The 19443-nt window shown below is 41.2% G+C and overlaps 2 protein-coding genes across 2 annotated transcripts in view; one reads left to right on the top strand and one right to left on the bottom strand.

Moving 5' to 3' along the window:
* The first annotated feature begins 1458 nt into the window (after nucleotides 1-1458).
* On the top strand, nucleotides 1459-10819 carry paqr3a (progestin and adipoQ receptor family member IIIa). The gene is made up of 7 exons (XM_079564965.1): nucleotides 1459-1609; nucleotides 3425-3623; nucleotides 4254-4416; nucleotides 4572-4727; nucleotides 9764-9961; nucleotides 10491-10581; nucleotides 10657-10819. Exons 1-7 carry the CDS (start codon nucleotides 1549-1551, stop codon nucleotides 10803-10805), a joined length of 1017 nt encoding a protein of 338 aa, XP_079421091.1. The 5' UTR covers nucleotides 1459-1548; the 3' UTR covers nucleotides 10806-10819.
* Nucleotides 10820-18315: 7496 nt separating this feature from the next.
* The window catches only part of bmp2k (BMP2 inducible kinase), an 81084-nt gene continuing 79956 nt past the window's right edge, over nucleotides 18316-19443 (bottom strand). The window contains exon 17 of the mRNA XM_079569135.1: nucleotides 18316-18965. Within this exon, the coding sequence (XP_079425261.1) occupies nucleotides 18690-18965 (276 nt within the window). The 3' untranslated portion in view covers nucleotides 18316-18689. The remainder of the gene's footprint in view (nucleotides 18966-19443) is intronic.

Here is a 19443-nt window from a genome sequence, read left to right on the forward strand (position 1 = left end):
CCCTCCAGCAACCAGTCTGGATATCGTGAGTCTGATTTGCAGATGCCCCAACAGCAGTGCTTAATTCCTGATTCTTCTTTCCACTTAAAGCAGTACTAAGTAACTCTTCCCCCTAGAGGCCATAAGCGCAACTGCAGGTGTCGTAGCAAGTTACGATTTTTTAACTTATTAATTGTCTTGGAGAGTAAATACTACGCTGACAGGAAAGGTGAAGGGAGAGAGGGTTACTGTGCATCCAATTATACAATGGAAATATTTTTTTTCACTCAAACTTGGCTGTAAATACTGTTTAAAGTGACGTTAGCCCGCAGTTAGCTTTGCCCGTTAGCATGTTAGCTTCTTCTTCGCGATTACATTAGTGTGTATTGCTTTCTCCGGACCGGTGGCAGTCAAGTTGCAAACATGGTTTTCTGGCCAGAGACACCAGGGGGAGATGAAAGACCCTCCAATCATCCCATAAACACTTGTATCACCCCCACAGGGACTACGAAAATGATTTATTAAGGTAAACACGTTACTTAGTACTGCTTTAATGCCGCCACCTACAGTGTAGAGCTTAGATCCTTGGCGTTTGAACATGTTTTGTTCCAGAAAACTTTTGAATATTGACTATCAAACTGACGCAGACCATAGCACCACCCATGCAAAATGAGCGCTTGTTTGGCTCACTCTACACCCCATGATGCTTTGGGGCATTACGTCATGATCTGTTTTCAGCCACTGTAAAATACGCTATTGACCATTCGCAAAACCCCACTCCAAAACGGTCACTGTGCAATCATACCTCATAACTACTGACCATTATCCACATTATCCTCCCATAGGAATGATGGAGCGGGACCTGTTTCTACCTGTTCCAAGCAGATGAACAAGCTATGAAACACTGACTGCTAACTTTTGAGCCAAGCTAATACTTGTTTACCATCGGTCTGGTTGTTTGCCAAGAGTTTCATGAGCTGTCGCTGCTGGATGTGGTCACAAAAAGCTGTTTCTGCAGCTGGAATATCTGGTGTGTTTACTTTTACCCATTAGTGCAAGAGTATGAGACTAGTCCTAATTGCCAGAGGTAGGTAGACAAAATATTTACTCAAGTACACGTGAAATGTAGTGAGTGACCAACTAAATACTTAAAAGTAAAAAAAAAAACTTGATCCTCCACCCTGAAAAACTGAAGGGAGATCAAATTAAGCAGTAGGCATAATCTATGAGAAAAAACAAAACTTGACATAATTTAGTTTCTGAAGAAAATGGGGGACAAAAAAACTTCATAATATTTTCGGTCGACATGAAACTTTTTTTTACTTCAAAATTTACTCACGGCGGCATAAGTAACTATTTTTCTGGCTTGTAGCGTCAGACTATTTCCCTCTGTGCCATTGGTTGGCGTTTGTTTTGGTAGTTTCCGTCAGGCGCAGCCAGGGGCAGCCTCCTCAGTGCGGGGTCCTTCGGTGATGACGTGAGCGCTGATTTGGAAGATTTTGTTGCAGTAGCTGAACTTTTGTGAAACATTTGCTCTTTTTTATATTTATTTTTCATGACGTTTCACAAATGCGGAGCCCGTACTACAAGCCGCAGAATGGCACTCACTGCACATACACCAAACTGAAGCGTAAGTTCACAAAACTAGTTTTATTTTAGGTTAAATTTGGTGACGAGCTAGTTAGCATTAGCGGCTAGCCCCTAAAAAAAGTGGATCTAATTTGTTTTGAGCGGCATAAGATTCAGCCAATTCTTTATTTTGTTATTTTACTGGTTCTTTCGACCTCGTATAAGGGTGTATAGTAATGTCTTCGGAAAAAATGTACCTTATAAAGGCTTCCTTTGTTGTTTTATTTAAATGTGGGTCAGCTTAGCTCTGCTTTGTTTTTAATTAGAAGGTGTCGGGCAACTTCAGTCATTGCTTACGTGTCCAGTTTTATGCTAAAAAAATAATAATAAGATGAATTTAATCTCTCTGGGTCTTACAGAAATAAAGTGAGTGAATAAATAACATTTTATTTAGCAGAATTTTGAAAAAGGCGTTGAAAGAATTTGGGTCTTGGAACAATGGCTTACTGTACAAAAGTACCGAGCTTAACATTTTTGACTTGAGATCAGATTATTTGTAGTTGTTGGTAATGTATGGACCAAAATAAAGGGTTTTATTGTTATTAGTTAATGTGACTTGTGTGTAATAGTGTAACATTTATAATTCTAGTGAAAAATATGGAAAAGTAGCATTAAAGAAACAAGTATATTGAGATTTATTTTAAAATAATATGTGTCAAATAAAATATTGGTTGGTTACATTAATTGTAATATAGATTTCGTTACAAAATGTTTGTTTGGATTTTAAGATGATTATCCAGTCAGAAAGCAGAATGAGTCTTGTGAACAAAGAGCACATCCTTCTGACTTTAGCCCACAGCTGTGGCAGGTCCAAAACTCTGGAGCTCGTTTCCGCTTGAGTTACTGCCGTCACAGACCTGCCCAGGTTCAAAGCAAAACTTAAGACTCAACTGTTTACAAGTGTTTTTGACACTTAGTTCTGTGTTGTGAATGTGATAATGGTCTGTTTTAATTATATTATATGCCTTTTTAAATTGTATTTTTATTGTGTACAGCACTTTAGTCAACTTAGGTTGTTGTTAAGCACTTTAGAAATAAAACCTGATTGATTAAAGCAGCACTAAGTAACTTATTTACCTTAATAAATCCTTTTCGTAGGCCCTGTGGGGGTAATACAAGTGTTTATGGGATGATTGGAGGGTCTTTCATCTCCCCCTGGTGTCTCTGACCAGAAAACCATGTTTGCAACTTGGCTGCCCCCGGTGCGGAGCAAGCAATACACACTAGTGGAATCACGAAGAAGAAGCTAACATGCTAACGGGCAAAGCTAACTGCAGCTAACGTCACTTCAAACAGTATTTACAGCCAGGTTTGAGTGAAAAAAAATATTTCCATTGTATAATTGGATGCACAGTAACCCTCTCCCCCTTCGCCTTTCCTGTCAGCGTAGTATTTACTCTCCAAGACAATTAATACATTTAAAAATCGTAACTTGCTACGACACCTGCAGTTGCGCTTATGGCCTCTAGGGGGAAGAGTTACTTAGTACTGCTTTAATTGCTTGATTGATTGATTAACTTCAGGAGCTGCAATTCTTAAACTATTCTTCCAGTATCAAAGCTGAGAGTCTGGACTTTAATCAACTGTTAGTTGAATATGTTTTTTAGAAACAGATAAAACATTCAGTCTACTCTAATCACCATCGGGAAGGTCTTTGTGACCTAAGTTTGTGAAAGTGTTCTGCAAATACTTTCCCTTCCTTTAAAATGAGGAGTTATAGAAGAGATAATAGTTGAAGAATGGGCTGCTGACGGTTCATCCCCAGCATCAGAGTGAAAGAAATGTGAATACTAGTAATGGTCCCTCTCCTCCGCAGCCTCGGCGATGCCTCAGAAGCAGAAGCCGTCTCAGACGGCGCACTACATCGAGCTGGGCGGGTACCAGTACTGGCCCGTGCTGGTGCCGCGGGGCATCAGACTGTACACCTACGAACAGATCCCAGTGTTTCTGAGGGACAACCCCTACATCACTGATGGATACAGGGCCTACCTGCCCTCGCGACTCTGCATCAAGAGGTGAGTGTTTTAGTCGTCTCGGAAATGTTGACATGAAGGTCATTTCTTTCAAATGAACACACATTCTGCTCAACGTATCAGATATGCCTCAAATGCTCATATAACCAATAGTGAGTGTGTAAAGTTTAGAGTTGGACTTTTGTGTGGTTTAAAAACAAATGGGTGACATTTTCAGAGTCTGTTCTTCACACTGTGCAGTGCTGTAGGTTTAGAGGATATTATACAGTCATTTAAGTTTACAGCTTGGTAAATGTTGATATGAGTCCATATCACAAACCCACATCACTTAACAATAACTAGCATCAATTCAATCGAACTGTGAGAAAACAAAGTCCTGTTGGAGAACTTGATTACTCTCTAAATTTAGGTCTAACATTAGAAAATGTTTTATTTTTTGATTTAAACCAAAGATGTGACCTCAAGTAGCTTTTTAAACCTAAAAACGTCATCTACCACAAAAATAACTAGTACTAGTTTAACTCTGCATTAAAGGGACTACCTTAAAAATGTTAAAATGATGTATTTTCATGTTCCAGCCATGTCCTAATGTGTAGAATGAGCTCAGACCTGTTCACCAAAATATAGATTCTGTGTCTATGATGAAATCCTTTCTGTAATCCGTGTTTGCAGCCTGTTCATCGTGTCAAACGAGTCGGTGAACATGTGGACCCACGTGCTCGGCTTCCTGCTCTTCTTCTGCCTGGGCGTCTACAACATGGTGTCAGTGCTGCCCTCTGTGGGCGCCTCCAGGGAGGACTACGTCATCTACTCCATCACGCTCTTCTGCTTCCAGGTACAGGAATGTTTACCGTGTCAGATGCCCTCCCACCCTCGTGCGCTTCCATGTAACCTGCAGTTTCATCTCCTGTTAGTTTGTGAGGCAGTTGTTATGACGTCATTTTAAAGTTTGAAGATTAGATCAAGTCATTTCTCCGTCTGCCTCCTCAGCTGAGCATGCTCTGCTCTGTGGGCTTCCACGTCTTCTGCTGCCATCGCTCGGAGAAAACCAGTCGCCGCTGGATGGCCCTGGACTACGCCGGACTCTCCATCGGGATCCTGGGCTGCTACGTCCCCGGAGTCTTCTACACTTTCTACTGCAACAACGTGAGGCGCTACAACATCTTACTCTCGTTTCCACCATCAGCACAGAGGCGCTTTGAGCGGCCAAAATAGCAATTCAAAATTCAAATTCACTTTATTTATCCGTTAGGAACTTCACTGGCAACAAAAACGAGGATAATTGAAAACCCAACAAAAGAGCGACAAAAAGTGATGAAAACACAACATAACAAAGGGTCCAAAAAGCAACAAAAAAACCCACTAAGAAAATGCAGCAAAAAAAGTTACGATGATTTTTGTAGGTCTTAGCTTTCAAATGAGGTGTTACACTGGCTCATAGTCTGTTGCTCTCCAGTCCAGGAGCTTTTAGATTTGGGGTAGAGCCGAACTGGAGAAAATGCGCTCGGTTAATTACATGGATAAAAGAAAACACAGGCTGAATGTCTGAATAGGTTTTCAATTAAAACCAACCCTTTAGCCTCTTGACCCCGGCCTGACATGGAGAAAGCATCAAAATAGTGACAAAAACTTGAAGAAACCGAGGATGAAAACGCAACTAAAAAGTATCAAAAAGTGACACAAAGAAGCCACAACAGAGCAACAAAAAGTGGCAAAAACACAACAAAGTAGTGGCAAAAATTGATGAAAAAGAAAGTGAAAAAAGCAACAGCAACAACACAAGGAAAAGGATCCGTTTAGATCAGTTTTGTAGTTCCTAGCTTTCAAATGAGGTCTGGCCTACAGGCTGTAAGCTCCAGTACAGAAGTGTTTAGATTTGGGTAAAGCCAAGAAAATATACTCGGTTAAGGCGGGGGGGTAAGAGGTTAAATAAATATAAGAAAGTGCATTTAGACCAGGGGTTCTCAAACTCTAAATGAAAAGGTCCGAATAATAAAATTCACAAATGGCAAAGGTCCAAAGGCTAAAACTGTAAACATTTAAATTTTTTAGAGTAAAAATGTAAAATGTATTTATAAATATAGCATTTTTTTCATCAGGGGAATTTCTAAAAATCTGGACTGGAGCTCAAGAGCTGATTATTAGCAGTAAAGGCAGTGCCAACAGACGGTGCCCCTACAGGCGAAAGCTGCAACTGCACTTATGGGAATGCAACAAGCGCTGCGATGGCAGTAAAATGCACAGCACAGAGGCGCCACCGAGGGCCTGCTTTAGACTGTGGAGGTTTTGAGAAATTCTCAGTATTTTCTTTTTAAATCGGGCACATATATCTGATGTTTTTCCTCACAATAATCGTCAAGAATTTAAAAAGCGAACATGTCACTCAAACGGTGGAGGCAGAAGGCGGGAAAAAAACTAAAGAACTCGGGCCTTCTTTTGACTTTTAGATGCACAGCTCTCAAATAATACCTCTAGCTCAGTGACGCTCATACTGGCGAGAGAAGATGCCGGTCAGAAGAACCACTGCCCCCCCCCCTCCCCTGGAACCCCTTTAATTGAATCCTGTATCTGTCAGTCTGTCTCTGACTCATGTCCCGGTGATTAAACGTCCCCACACCTTTTGGATCGGCGGCTCCGCACGCCCACAGCCGCTCGCTCATCCCTTCAACCGCTCGTCTTTGGCGGCTGCCTCCTTCTCCCTGGCAGCGCCTCCGAAACATTGGAACAACGCGCTGTTTTGCCCGAGCTAGAATCTGCTGCGGCGCAAACCAGATGGCAACCGCAAAAAAAAAAAAAAGAGAAAAAAAAGGAAAATCGTTAAACGGGAAAAAAAAAACTGAAGTCTTCTTTCATCCCGTGCCAACTCTGTCTATGCCTCTGTTCCCCCCAAAGAGGACAGGCGGCCATTATTACTTAGCTTTATTAATTTTGTCAGATTTTGAGATTTCTTTATTTTTTTGGCTGGAAAGAGGCAGGAGTGTAAATTTATGCGGCGTTAGATTCGTCGACTGGACCGTCTCCACACGAGCGGACAGACGGACGGAACAAAATGGAGCCGTGAGATTTTTAGCGGTCGCACTTATGGATACAGTAGTGAATTTAAACATTTGGTGAACAATTTGTCCTCGGGAGTCGACGTGTGAGGAGCGCGAGAGTTTGGCGAGGCTTTGAGGGACGGCGGACGCGATGCGACAGCGGGGCGCCCGGGCCAGAGGATCCACAAAATGGCAGCGGGGTGGTCCTGGTCTGGAGGGGTCGGCGTCAGGGCGGAAACAGCTGGTCTTAACTTTTCCACCTACATTTGGCAGCAGGAAACCAGTCACTCATACACCACTGCACGCAGACACCGGAGGCAAGGCGGGTTAAGTGTCTTGCCCAAGGACATAAAGGAGCCGGGATCCAAACCCTTAACCTCCCGATCATGAGACGATTAATCACAAATCAGAAATAGTTATAGCTGTTTTAGTAGTATTTTAGTATTTTGGTTGATACAAAATGAGCAAAAAAGTTGTCAAAATGTAGTACTCCGAATTCCCCTACCACTAAAAACATGTACAATAAGTTAATCCTCCAGCCAGGTGTTTCTGACCATAAGCCTGGCTCCACATTTGGAAATAGGGCGATGGGACCTGTTTCCCCGGGGATTAATTAAGTATAACTTAAAGGGATATTTCAGGATTTTTGACATAGGGGCTCATTTCCAAGTTAATAATAATAATAATAATAATAATAATAATAATAATAATGCATCGGTTTTATATAGCGCTTTTCTGGACACTCAAAGACGCTTTACGTTGCATTATTCATTCACTCCATACTTGGTGGTGGTAAGCTACTATTGTAGCCACAGCTGCCCTGGGGTAGACTGACGGAAGCGAGGCAACCAGTCTGCGCCATCGGCCCCTCCGACCACCACCAACCACTCACTCACTCACTACATTCGCTAGGCTTCCTGGTGTTACTAAACGGTCTCCCATCCCATCCATTCATGCTGTCCTTATATTAAAAGAGTTTAGCGATGCTAGGCTAGTGCATGTCTATGGTAACTAGTAGCCTGCATTAAAAACAGTCTGACCCAAGCACAGAGCACCTGAGGCAAATCATTTATAACACCGGACTAACCATATAAATGTCTGTGTTAGAATAATTCTTTTGAATATAACTGACCTGCATCACATGAAGCACAGCATTTTGAGGGACTATTTTCTAGCAGATCACTCCGCCACTGCGTAGCTTATACAACCACAAAGCTGATGCTGCTCAAATATAAGTTATTTTAAATGCAAAATGGTTATAATTATTGCTTGGGTCAGACTGGTTTTAATGCAGGCTACTAGTTACCATACACATGCACTAGCCTAGCATCGCTAACCTCTTGGCGACATCACAGACTTTCACTTTAAGTTTACTCCATCGACACGTCCTCAGGCGTCACTTTAGCTGTATGTGGGAAAAGCCTTTCACAGCCGAGCCATTCATTGTGAACAAATATCTGCAGATTAATCGTTTGCCCAAAATAATCATTAGTTGCAGCCCTCGTCATCGTTAATGAAAGAAAGGAATGTGAAGACACCCTCTCTGCGCTTTGTGATGAGTTACACCTACAGCCCGTTTACCTGGACTGAGGCCGCACTGATCAGGGTTTCAGGCGTAATCAGCCAAATCCACATAAAAGCATCTGAAAACCTGCTCTCGAGAAACACGTCCAGGGACAGGTTTATTCTGCCAGTCCGGCCCTGGCTGATTCGCTCAAGAAGCCGCCCAATCCACTGGAGCCTGCGTTCCTGTTAGGGTTACCACTGTCAGCTCGGGAAACAAAGGGGTGGTTTCTGCAGCTCCACGCTCTCGGCCATCGAGACTGTCGACCAACAGTAAGACCAATGATGAATGAATACATGAGCTTTAAAATAGAAACAGGGAAGTGCTTTTTGTCGGGGGTCACAAATCCAGTCTCATGTCCTCTGTGTTGGCGGGTTTTATGAACCTTTTTTCTAACTCTTTAATACGGATGCATTTAATGGGCAATCAAGTCATAGTTAATTTATCAGTAACTTATAATAGTTAGTATCCTTTGTGTGATTTGTTTTTATTTGTTATTTTGAGCCCCCTGTGTCGTAGGCACCAAGTGTAGCCCCAGTCTGCATTATGATAACTGTGGCCCTGTTTAGTTTTGTGTATACTGGTTCTTACAGTATTATGTATTAGGGCCCGACCGATATGGATTTTTGGGCCCGATACTGATATGAAGGGGGTTGGCATGGCTGATACATACACAAAATCTGAAATTATTAGCAGAAGTCTACAACATAAAATATATAAAATACTTGGAAGTTGTGGAAGGACATATTTTAAAGCTCTGACTGAGGCTGTGTCTAATACAAAACGTTAAGTCGCTGTCGCTTTCAGTTCCGGAGATATCGGCATTTTATTGGCCAATAGCCGATACTGTAAAAAACCTGTGTACAGATGTACCTGGTTCTTTACAGTGTTTTGTATATTTCTGCAGTACTGGAGGCAGGTGTACCTGGTTCTTTACAGTATTATGTATATTTCTGCAGTACTGGAGGCAGGTATACCTGGTTCTTTACAGTATTATGTATATTTCTGCAGTACTGGAGGCAGGTATACCTGGTTCTTTACAGTATTATGTATATTTCTGCAGTACTGGAGGCAGGTGTACCTGGTTCTTTACAGTATTATGTATATTTCTGCAGTACTGGAGGCAGGTGTACCTGGTTCTTTACAGTATTATGTATATTTCTGCAGTACTGGAGGCAGGTGTACCTGGTTCTTTACAGTGTTATGTATATTTCTGCAGTACTGGAGGCAGGTGTACCTGGTTCTTTACAGTTTTATGTATATTTCTGCAGTACTGGAGGCAGGTGTACCTGGTTCTTTACAGTGTTATGTATATTTCTGCAGTACTGGAGGCAGGTGTACCTGGTTCTTTACAGTTTTATGTATATTTCTGCAGTACTGGAGGCAGGTGTACCTGGTTCTTTACAGTGTTATGTATATTTCTGCAGTACTGGAGGCAGGTGTACCTGGTTCTTTACAGTTTTATGTATATTTCTGCAGTACTGGAGGCAGGTGTACCTGGTTCTTTACAGTGTTATGTATATTTCTGCAGTACTGGAGGCAGGTGTACCTGGTTCTTTACAGTTTTATGTATATTTCTGCAGTACTGGAGGCAGGTGTACCTGGTGGCCGTCCTGGCCATGATCCTGGCGGTTTTCTTCGCTCAGATCCACCCTCTGTACCTGAGTAAACAGTGGAAGCAGCTGCGCTCGCTGATCTTCTGTTTGGTGGCGGGATACGGCCTGGTGCCCACCGCTCACTGGATCGGCCTCAGCGGCGGCTTCAGCTCCGAGCTCGTCCAGGTAAATATCACACTTCATCATAACTCTGATACTACAACACAAAACATGGTCACTGCATGTTACCCTGAGTCTGGACAGTTTGTCCCTTCATTCATTTCGAACTTTTGAACACTGTGACATACTTGTACTTTCATATTTGCTTTGGGAAACTCACATTTGTACAGAGAATGTAAGCCTGTTATCGAGACAGGCCTAGATGTGGGTTCATACTCTCTGTTATGGTGGTTCAGCTCCCAAACCTTTTATTGGAAAACTAATAAATGATTGGTTTTCGTTGTCTGCGCCTTTATTCCAATGATCTGTTTGGAATATTCACTGTTTAAGGAGCGACGCTGCAGGAAAAGGGACATGTATGTCGAGATATTTCCTGTGGATTACAGACAAAATGAGGCGTTGGAGAAAGCATCCCATATTTTCAGGGATAAAACCAAATACTTCATCGAGCCAGATTTTAATCAGATTTCTATGAACCCTCTCTGTAAAGGCATTTGTCAGTAAACCTCCCTCCCTCTTTTCCTTCTCTCTGCAGGCGTTTGTCCCTCGTGTGCTGGGGATGTATTTCCTCGCTGCTCTCGCTCTTGTTTTCTACGTCTCCAAAGTCCCGGAGCGATACTTCCCAGGTCAGAACAACACTAACCTTTATTGTGTTATTTTGCATGTGAGTCTTGACTGTTCGACTTCTTCCTCTCTTGTAGGTCAGCTGAACTACGTGGGCTCCAGCCACCAGCTCTGGCACCTGCTCCTGGTTCTGATGTTTTACTGGTGGCATCAGTCGTCGTGCTTCATCATGGCCTACAGACACAGCCAGCCATGCCCGGAAGCCTCCGCCGCCGCCCCGGGCTAAGGCCATCACGGCAGGTCAGATTTGAGCTGCTTTTCTCTATTAACGTCTAACGAAAGCCACACTTTACGATGTTTGTTTCATGATTCCAGTCTTGCAACAACATCTCCACTTTACAGGCTTGGACTTAAGTTTTTTTTCATAGAGAGATGTTTTACAATCTAATTCCCACCTGATTTATCGATCTTTGAAGACAGAAAAACAAGATGAAATTTGAATTTTTACAGATATTCTCACCAATATACAGTCACTTATAAAAAACTAGATCCAAAATCCCTCTGAGCTAATTTTTGGACCGAACATGTCATCAAAATAAAACCAAACATTTAAAGCAGTACTAAATAACTCTTTCCCCTAGAGGCCATAAGCGCCACTGCAGGTGTCATAGCATGTTACGGTTTTTTACTCATTATTTGTCCGTGAGAGTAAACACTACGCTGACGGAAAAGACAAAGGGAGAGAGGGATATTGTACATCCAATTACACAACGGAGATCATTTTTTTCACTCAAACTTGGCTGTAAATACTGTTTAAGGCGAGACACGGCAGGTGAAAGTATTGATTTTTCACGTAGTGGTCGAAGTGGAGATTTGTATCTATTTTCCTCCCTTTACATCTTAGTTTTCATGTCAGATATAAAAATAACAAAACTCACCCGCATGATGTTTATTTTATGATGTTTTGTCTGCGAGGTGGAGGCGACCCGGAAGTAGCTGCTGCGCCGCGTAAAAAGTCCGTCTTTCAAGCGGGTTTTCATTCATAAATATTGACAGATTTTACATCCACGTGTGCTGCTAAGGGGCCCCGTGATGACGCTTTCACCCAAATATGGTGTTATTCCTCCTACGAGAGGCTGGTGCGGAAAAGTCGAAGAACAGGCCGCGCATGCGCACTCGCTACAAAACTTCAGCGCTGGTGTTCACAGAATGAAAAAAAGCCGCACTCGGGCAACGAGGAAACCCTTATAGCAGCTCCCACAGACTCCAAACTTTCCAGTCTGAGTCCTAACAATATTTTGAAGGTTTTTTCAGACAGTTTTTTTAATATCTAATTCCTAGCCTGATTTATTCAACTTTGAAACCAAAAAAACAGGCGGAATTTGAGTTTTTACAGATTTTTTCTCTGATGATTAATTTATTGAAAAACTAAACAAAATATCCAAAATCCCCTCTGAAAAAATCTTAGTTACTAATATGTCAATAAAATAAAACCATAAATTTTAATCTGGCTCAATTCATTAATTTGATTTCGTTGCCCAAAATATAGACAATTTTGGCCATTTTAATGCTCAAAATGCCTTATTTTTATGTGAAAACATAAAATGACAGAAAAAGTGCAATACATTTTTTCCTCATATTTATATCTGTAATGTTCAGCAAAAGTTTCAAATTGATATCTCTACATTTATTTTTTTCCCCTATTCACCTGCAGTGTCCCGCCTTAAGTGGTGCTAGCCCGCAGTTAGCTTTGCGAATCATAAAATGACAGAAAACTTGCAATACACACATCTCACATTCATGTCAGTAATCTAGAGCAGTGTTCCCCAACCAGCGGTACGGGGACTTGAGGGGTCACTTGAGGAATGATCAGAGGGCGGTTGAAGTTATTTCAGTTGAAAAGGAAGATGAAAGAAAGAAGGAACTACGTACAATTACAACATTGTTTTGAAAGGATATCTCCGTCATAGACTTTCCGTTTGTTGCATCGGAAAGAGCGAAGTCAGGGCTTTAAAACGAGTCCTCCAACTGCCTCGGCTTCAGAAACCTCAGTGAACAATTGCGTAGTTACTCTAAACCTCCGAAATTGTATTTTTGTATTGCATCAAAATGCCGTGGCTAACAGAATGCTAATGCTAATGGCAACTAATCAAAGCTGGGACAAAACCTGTGGTTGATCTTTTATCTTTGATACGGACCCCATTATTTATTACCACAGAAGTAACTATTCTTCCTGGAGTCCACATAAAACAACACAACCATGGTCTGAATCACCTAAAGTAGCAAAATAAAATCGTTTTTACAGGATTATACAGACATTTGGGAAAAATTGGTCAAAAAACCTGGCATCGGCCTTAGAAAAACCCACATCTGCCGACCTCTAGTATTTAAACGTCACTTTACAGTCAAATCTTTGAATTGCAGCTTTATTTTGAACACACATTGTCTTAGTACTGATTGATCGCTTCTAAAACATCTGCAACACCCTTGACCTAGGTGGTGGCTGAAGGGTTCCAATAAGCCTGAACTACTCTGGGGACTTTTACTTAGAGCTTTGGGACTTATAAATGGCTAGAGACTGTGCCTGTTGCACTATTCATCCAATGGCACAGCACATGCCTCGTGGAAACCTTGGACATATCACTTTGGAATGGATAGACAGGATTTCAAGACCTTTTAAGACCCTGCGTGAACCCGGAGAGTGACTGACGGTGGTTTTGTTTTGGAATCCATGGATTTCAAGTTTCAAACAGGCGCTCCCCACTGCAAAAAGTGAATATCAAGCATTGGCTTAAATGACTTGAATCGAGGAAATGTATCTTGTTTTGAGCGGTTTTCACTCATTTAGACACTTTTCCTGATCGGACCAAGTTTACTTTGCTTGTTTGAGGACATTTCAGACCAGTTCTAGGGTAAATCTCGCTTGTAAATAAGAAAGTAAAATTGCCAATGAGACAAGACCAATTTTCTTACCCCATTGGCAAAGAAAATGACTTGAAATAAGGACGAAATGTATCGAAACGAGTCAGAAACATCTCAGAACAAGTGAAATAATCTAGGACAAATGCCCAAGAACTTCTTAACAAGTCAAAACAACTAAAATTTGGATTATTGTGCTCAAATTGAGATGTTTATACAGATCTAGTTAATTACTTTTTGCAGTGCCTGACCTTCCTGTTGCTTACAGACTACCTAAAGTCGTTCAGCCATAGAGCAATACACATTTACTTCAATCCAATTCACGAAAACATTCCGTCTGTCTGTCTATACCATCTATTCTCAACATTGAATCTGTTTTTCCTTCGCAGATCGATGAGTCTCAGAGATGGACCAACAGCAGACGGACAGAAAGAAGAGAAAGAACCCTCTTTCTGTCTGACGCCGAGAGCTCCACTTTAGCGTTAAAGACTGTTGAAGAGACGCCACTCGAGACTTTCGAGAACATTTATTTGAGAAAACGTGTAGCATTTTGTCCCAGGAGCCGGAAGATGACGGTGAGTGCCTGTGAAGCAGAAACCGCACGAACAAACAAACTTTTTTTTTTTATGATGAAAAGAGTCACCCTTTTTGGATTGTTTTACCGTCGTCTTAAAGGAGTCAGGGTTTTATTTTCTAAAACTGGGCCCACTGACCCGCTGGTTAGTGGGAGCAAACGTGCCGCAGTGGGATGAATGACGTTCACCAAATCATTTGCAATTTCCGTGTCGCCAAGTGCCTGAATATTTTAATTTGAAAAAGAAAAAGAAAAAGATTTGAACGGGACATATCATGCAAAATTGAGCAATGTCATAATTTCCCAAGATTTAATTTCAGTTTGAATCCAATTTAATGCTTTTTTACTGACATTTAAAGGAATAGGCCACCGTTTTTACATACTAAAATATGCTCTTACCTCACTTTAGACGTGTTAATATATCCCCGTCTGGTCTTTGTCCGTGCGCTCTGTCACGCAAACGGAGCACATACGCAGTCTCTCCCACATGTCACATAGCTCCGAAAAAGCTCACGATAGAAGCTACCAAGCTCTTCCACGTGTTCCCTATTTAAATAAAGTTACGTGAAGTGTTTTCATGCGAAGTATATTTACACAGAAATGTAGCATGTCGATTTTATAAGCAAATAAAAAGGGGGACTATATTGTGAGGCGTAATGATACGAGGAGCACAGCGTCCGCGTAGTAACTCCTAAAGACTTCCCCCGCTCACTTCCGTCAATAACCTTTAGGAGTTACTGCGCGGACGTTTTACTCCTCGTATCATTACGCCTCACAATATAGTCCCCCTTTTTATTTGCTTATAAAATCGACATGCTACATTTCTGTGTAAATATACTTCGCATGAAAACACTTCACGTAACTTTATTTAAATAGGGAACACGTGGAAGAGCTTGGTAGCTTCTATCGTGAGCTTTTTCGGAGCTATGTGACATGTGGGAGAGACTGCGTATGTGCTCCGTTTGCGTGACAGAGCGCACGGACAAAGACCAGACGGGGATATATTAACACGTCTAAAGTGAGGTAAGAGCATATTTTAGTATGTAAAAACGGTGGCCTATTCCTTTAAGACCTTGATTTAGGCACAATTCATTCAATGACTTTTAATGCATTGCGATGCTGCTTTTTATTTTGAAGGTTTTCCTCAACATCAGATGGTCTGTTTTTAATCCGGTCCTAAAAGTAACATGCAGGATTTTCACAATTCAAACGCAACTTGGACTCTAGATGCAAAAACTGCACTGAAATGTAGTTAATTTTTATATATTTTTTTTTATTTGTGCCAGATTTAACGCAGGTTGAAATCCACTTGAATTCTTTTTTTGATCACATTTAAGGCCTGCGGAGACCTGGCATAAAAGTGTCAATTCTGAACGATATGTCCCACTTTAATCAAAACAAATCATTAATGTCTGCGTTAAACTTTCAATTGCAAAAGTCCCAAAAAGCGTGAAATGAAGAAACTTCACTCAAATAGCAAAGATTAAGCCAGTTGAATAAGTAGCTTTTTTTTTTACTCTTTAATTCACCCACAGCAATAAGCCTTGGCCCATTAAACGAGTGTTTCTGGCGCCCCCTGCTGGCTCCACAAAAAGGGAACGCGATCACACGGGACACTGGACTGTAGTCTTTCCTGTAACCTGTAAAAGCGTCGTCACCGACCAAAGAACTGTCTCACTCTTTCGGTTTTGGACATTTTGCTGCCGGCGAACGGATCGAGACGGATTTAGTGCAATGACTCAGCGACACGTAATGTACAGTGTCTGTTCAAGCGGCGCTGCCTGGAAAAGTATTATTTGTCAGTTCGATGTTAGGCTGGGATGATTTCAATGTATTTAAGAGGTTTCTCCGAAGGGCTGGGGACTCGTTTTCCTCGGTATTCTCTTACGCCGGTCACATGGGAGACTTCGTTAACTTATTGTACGCTTGTGTTTTCTGTGTGTTTTATTATTTCCTCTGCTTTTCAATATGTACAATTCCCTTTTTGTACAGTAGGATCTTTGTATTATGGATTTTCCGATGGACGGTTAAAACTTGACACTAAATAAAGGAAGACAAGCACTGGTTAAAGTCTCTTGTGATGATTTTTGTCCCAAGTTTGAATTAGAATCTCTGTTTAACTTCCCTGAACTGAAAGAAAACATTTTGTGTTTTAAATCAGAAGCATTTTTCCTTTTTGGGGTCATAGGCTGCGCCCCAAACCATCAAATTATAGCCTCTGTGTCCTAACCCTAGCTCCTGATCCTTAACCTTTCATGGGGTCACCTGTTAGATCTCTATGCCGTTAGTGAACTTTTGCTGCTCTTCTTCTTTAAGGTTATTGGCAGACTCGTGGTGGGATGGCCGCTCGATGGCACATCACCGGTCAGTTAGCACCAGAGATCCCTAAGATAAAGTAGCTATGATAGTTAACATTGAGGCCTTCCTAACTGACAGCCCAATTCGGACGCTTCTTATCATGGCGGACGCTGACGTACATCCGGTTTGACCTCTTACCAATCTGTTCGTTTCGGAAGGGGCCATAGATGGAAGCTATGTCTGAGCGAATTAGCGCCCCCTGTGGGTGAAACCGAAGCTCTCTTCCAAATGAAATGAATGCGCAGAGACACATTTTATTTATTTGTCAAATCTGAAAGTATTAAGTCCAAGGCTTGAACGTCTGTAGGAGCTACTAAAGAGGAGAAATTGTCACCAGTGTTAATTTTGACAACATATTTTAATTTAGTTTTAGTCTTTTGACGAAAATTTAATTCGATTTTAGTCTAGTTTTAGTCGACTAAAATTGCAAGTAATTTTAGTCGACTAAATTTAAGACTAATTTAGTCGACTTTGCATTGATAATATTCATTATAATCATATTTAATCTTGTTCCTCTGCTTCATGGAGCCGCTCCACATGAACAAAGCTCAGAGCTTCTCATTTGGCAGAGGAATTACATGATCTGAGGCTCTTTCAGACGGTCAATAGAAGCTTGGATGATTTTAGTCTCTCCCTTTCATTTTTATTTAGTCTTATTTTAGTCGACTAAAATATCTGGACATTTTAGTCATGAAAAACGTTTAATTTAGTTTTAGTCCAATTTTAGTCGTCAAAAATATCACTTGACTAAAATTAAGACAAAATATTTTAGTCGACGAAATTAACACTGATTGTCACACCAATGTGAGAAAATGGCTTTGACGTTGCAATTTCCCAAATAAATCTATGGAGAAATATTGAATCAGTGATTAAATACTATTAATTATTAGTTTCCAGGTGAAAGTTAATATGTTTAAGAGACTAATTTGGCCCAAAACCTGAACATTTTAAACGTAGTTTTGCCTGCAGTTTCAGCTACGAGAAGAAGATTCTAAAGAAGGCGGTGAAAACGTCCCCGGCTCAACCAACCCGGTCCCGTTGATGATATTAAAAATCCCTGTAACAACTCGTAATCCGGAGTTGTTGAAATATTCCCAAAGAAATCCCATAAAAACCAAAGGAAAAGGGCTCGTGTTCTGTGCCTTTGTGTTTTATTTCTCTCGTCTCTAACGTCGCGCGAGGTTTCGTACAAAAGTCCCACGAACAACAATCGTTTTTTAAAACACAGAAAATGCATAGAGTAAAAGTCCCGTTAAAGACAACAAAGTGGTTATTCTCCATCCACTCCCCAAAAGCAAAAACCTCCCACAAATCTGGAGCGAATCCGAGGTACGTCGCGGTAAAGGCATTACGGTGCAGACAAGACGAGGGCAAGGCCAAGAGCTTCCACGAACTACGCTCCGAATGAAGGTTCGTTTGGACAGTTTTGAAGTCAGAAATGGTCTAGTTTTAGTGGGAAAGCCTGGACAGATGGCAAAAAAAAACAAATAAATACAAATTAAAATGTCCCAAAAGATCTCCGAAAGGCACGTTACAGATTCAACATTCCTTTTTTCAAAATAACAATGTAAAAAAAGGCCAGAGCAAAAGTATCACAGCTTTAAACGCTTTCTAGTTTGAGGGACGTCTTTTCCTCCTCACTCAAATCTACCAGAGCCGAGAGATTTCCAGGCCATGTCTCATCTGTGTGCCTTCTGGAGGTCCTTTAATCCTCCCTTCATGTTTTTTGTTCACATTAATAGAAATTCTGGTCCAGGTAGTAAGTATTTTTTACACATTATAAGTATTTTTACACATAAGAAAGAGCATCTCGTCCAAGTCTAGTTTCACATTTAGCAAATTCATTTTTCAGACTTGAACATACTATGATTTCTAAAGCCAAACCTGGTCATTTTCGCAAAAACTGTGCAGCCCTCGTCTTTGGAGTCGAGCTGAACCATCACGTTCATCTCGTTTTCAAAACCAAAAGTGCGCGATCACCCGTCCTAAACGTAGGAGGATTTTAGGAAACGCGAGCTACAGTTTAGAATGACCTCAAAACTGTCCAAACTGAGCTTTAAACATACAATCTCTTGTGCTCAAAATCATCAATATCTTTCATTTTTACAAGCGCGAGTGAATGCAGCATGAGAGGCAGCGGCGCAAGTGTTCAACGAAAACAAACGAGTCGTCTCCACAGGATTGTAGTAAAAAACAAACCCAAAAAAAGTTCATAAAAAAAACAAAAAAAAAAGCAACAAGTCCCAATTCCGTTTAGAAAAAAAAAAGCGGCGCGTCAAAACGAGGGAAGACATTTTTCTGATTTGTTCTGAAATACATTTACTGTTTGGAGGGAAAAGGCGCCGCTCCGAATGGGTCCAGTTCCACAGTTTGCGGCTGTTGTTGTTGTTGTTGTTGTTGTTGTTGTTGTTGCTGTTGTTGTTGCTGCGGCGGCACCAGCTCCGTGAACGGAACGGCCCCGAAATCGTCGATGGCCTTCGTCTCCGGGTGGAACGGCTTGGCCCCGAACGGATCCAGGATGGCGTCGTCCGCGGGCAGCAGCGTGGCGGCCTTCTCGTCCCCCTCCGCCATCGTGACGTCCACGCTGATGTAGGGCTGGGCCACAATGACAAAAGTGAAAATCTCGGACTTGCACGATTATGAAGCTTTTGGAATTTTTGCAAACCATCTGAAATATGATTAAAAAAAAACACTTTGTCGCTCGAAAAGATAATTGTCCTGAATTTTTCCCCATTATTTCCCCATTTGTCTCCAATTTTCCCCATTTTTTTTGGTACCATTTTTCCCAATTTTATTGCCATTTTCCTTTTTACAATATTCCTCCCATTTTTTTTTATTTTTCCACAATTATTCATACAATTTTCCTTTTTTACATTTTTCCTCTAAAAATTTGCCCCCATTTCTCTCCTACTTTCCTCTTAAAAAAAAATGAAAAAAATAAAATAACATTTTTTCCCACTTTCCCTAATTTCCTTCCCCAATTATTCATAAAAATGTTTCCCTTTTTTTAAATTTTTTATTATTATTATTTTTTATTTTTCCTTCAAACTTTCCTCAGATCTTTCTAACTTTT

This window comes from Gobius niger, assembly GCF_951799975.1.
Source record: "Gobius niger genome assembly, chromosome: 1".
Classification (NCBI taxonomy): Eukaryota; Metazoa; Chordata; class Actinopteri; order Gobiiformes; family Gobiidae; genus Gobius; species Gobius niger.

What these genes read in the sequence shown, in the direction of transcription:
- paqr3a (XM_079564965.1), top strand. Translation starts at nt 1,549, where the DNA reads ATGCGGAGCCCGTACTACAAGCCGCAGAATGGCACTCACTGCACATAC. An exon ending in TCACGCTCTTCTGCTTCCAG is followed by an intron (nt 4,417 to 4,571) that starts GTACAGGAATGT and finishes CTGCCTCCTCAG; the next exon opens with CTGAGCATGCTCTGCTCTGT. An exon ending in CCCGGAGCGATACTTCCCAG is followed by an intron (nt 10,582 to 10,656) that starts GTCAGAACAACA and finishes CCTCTCTTGTAG; the next exon opens with GTCAGCTGAACTACGTGGGC.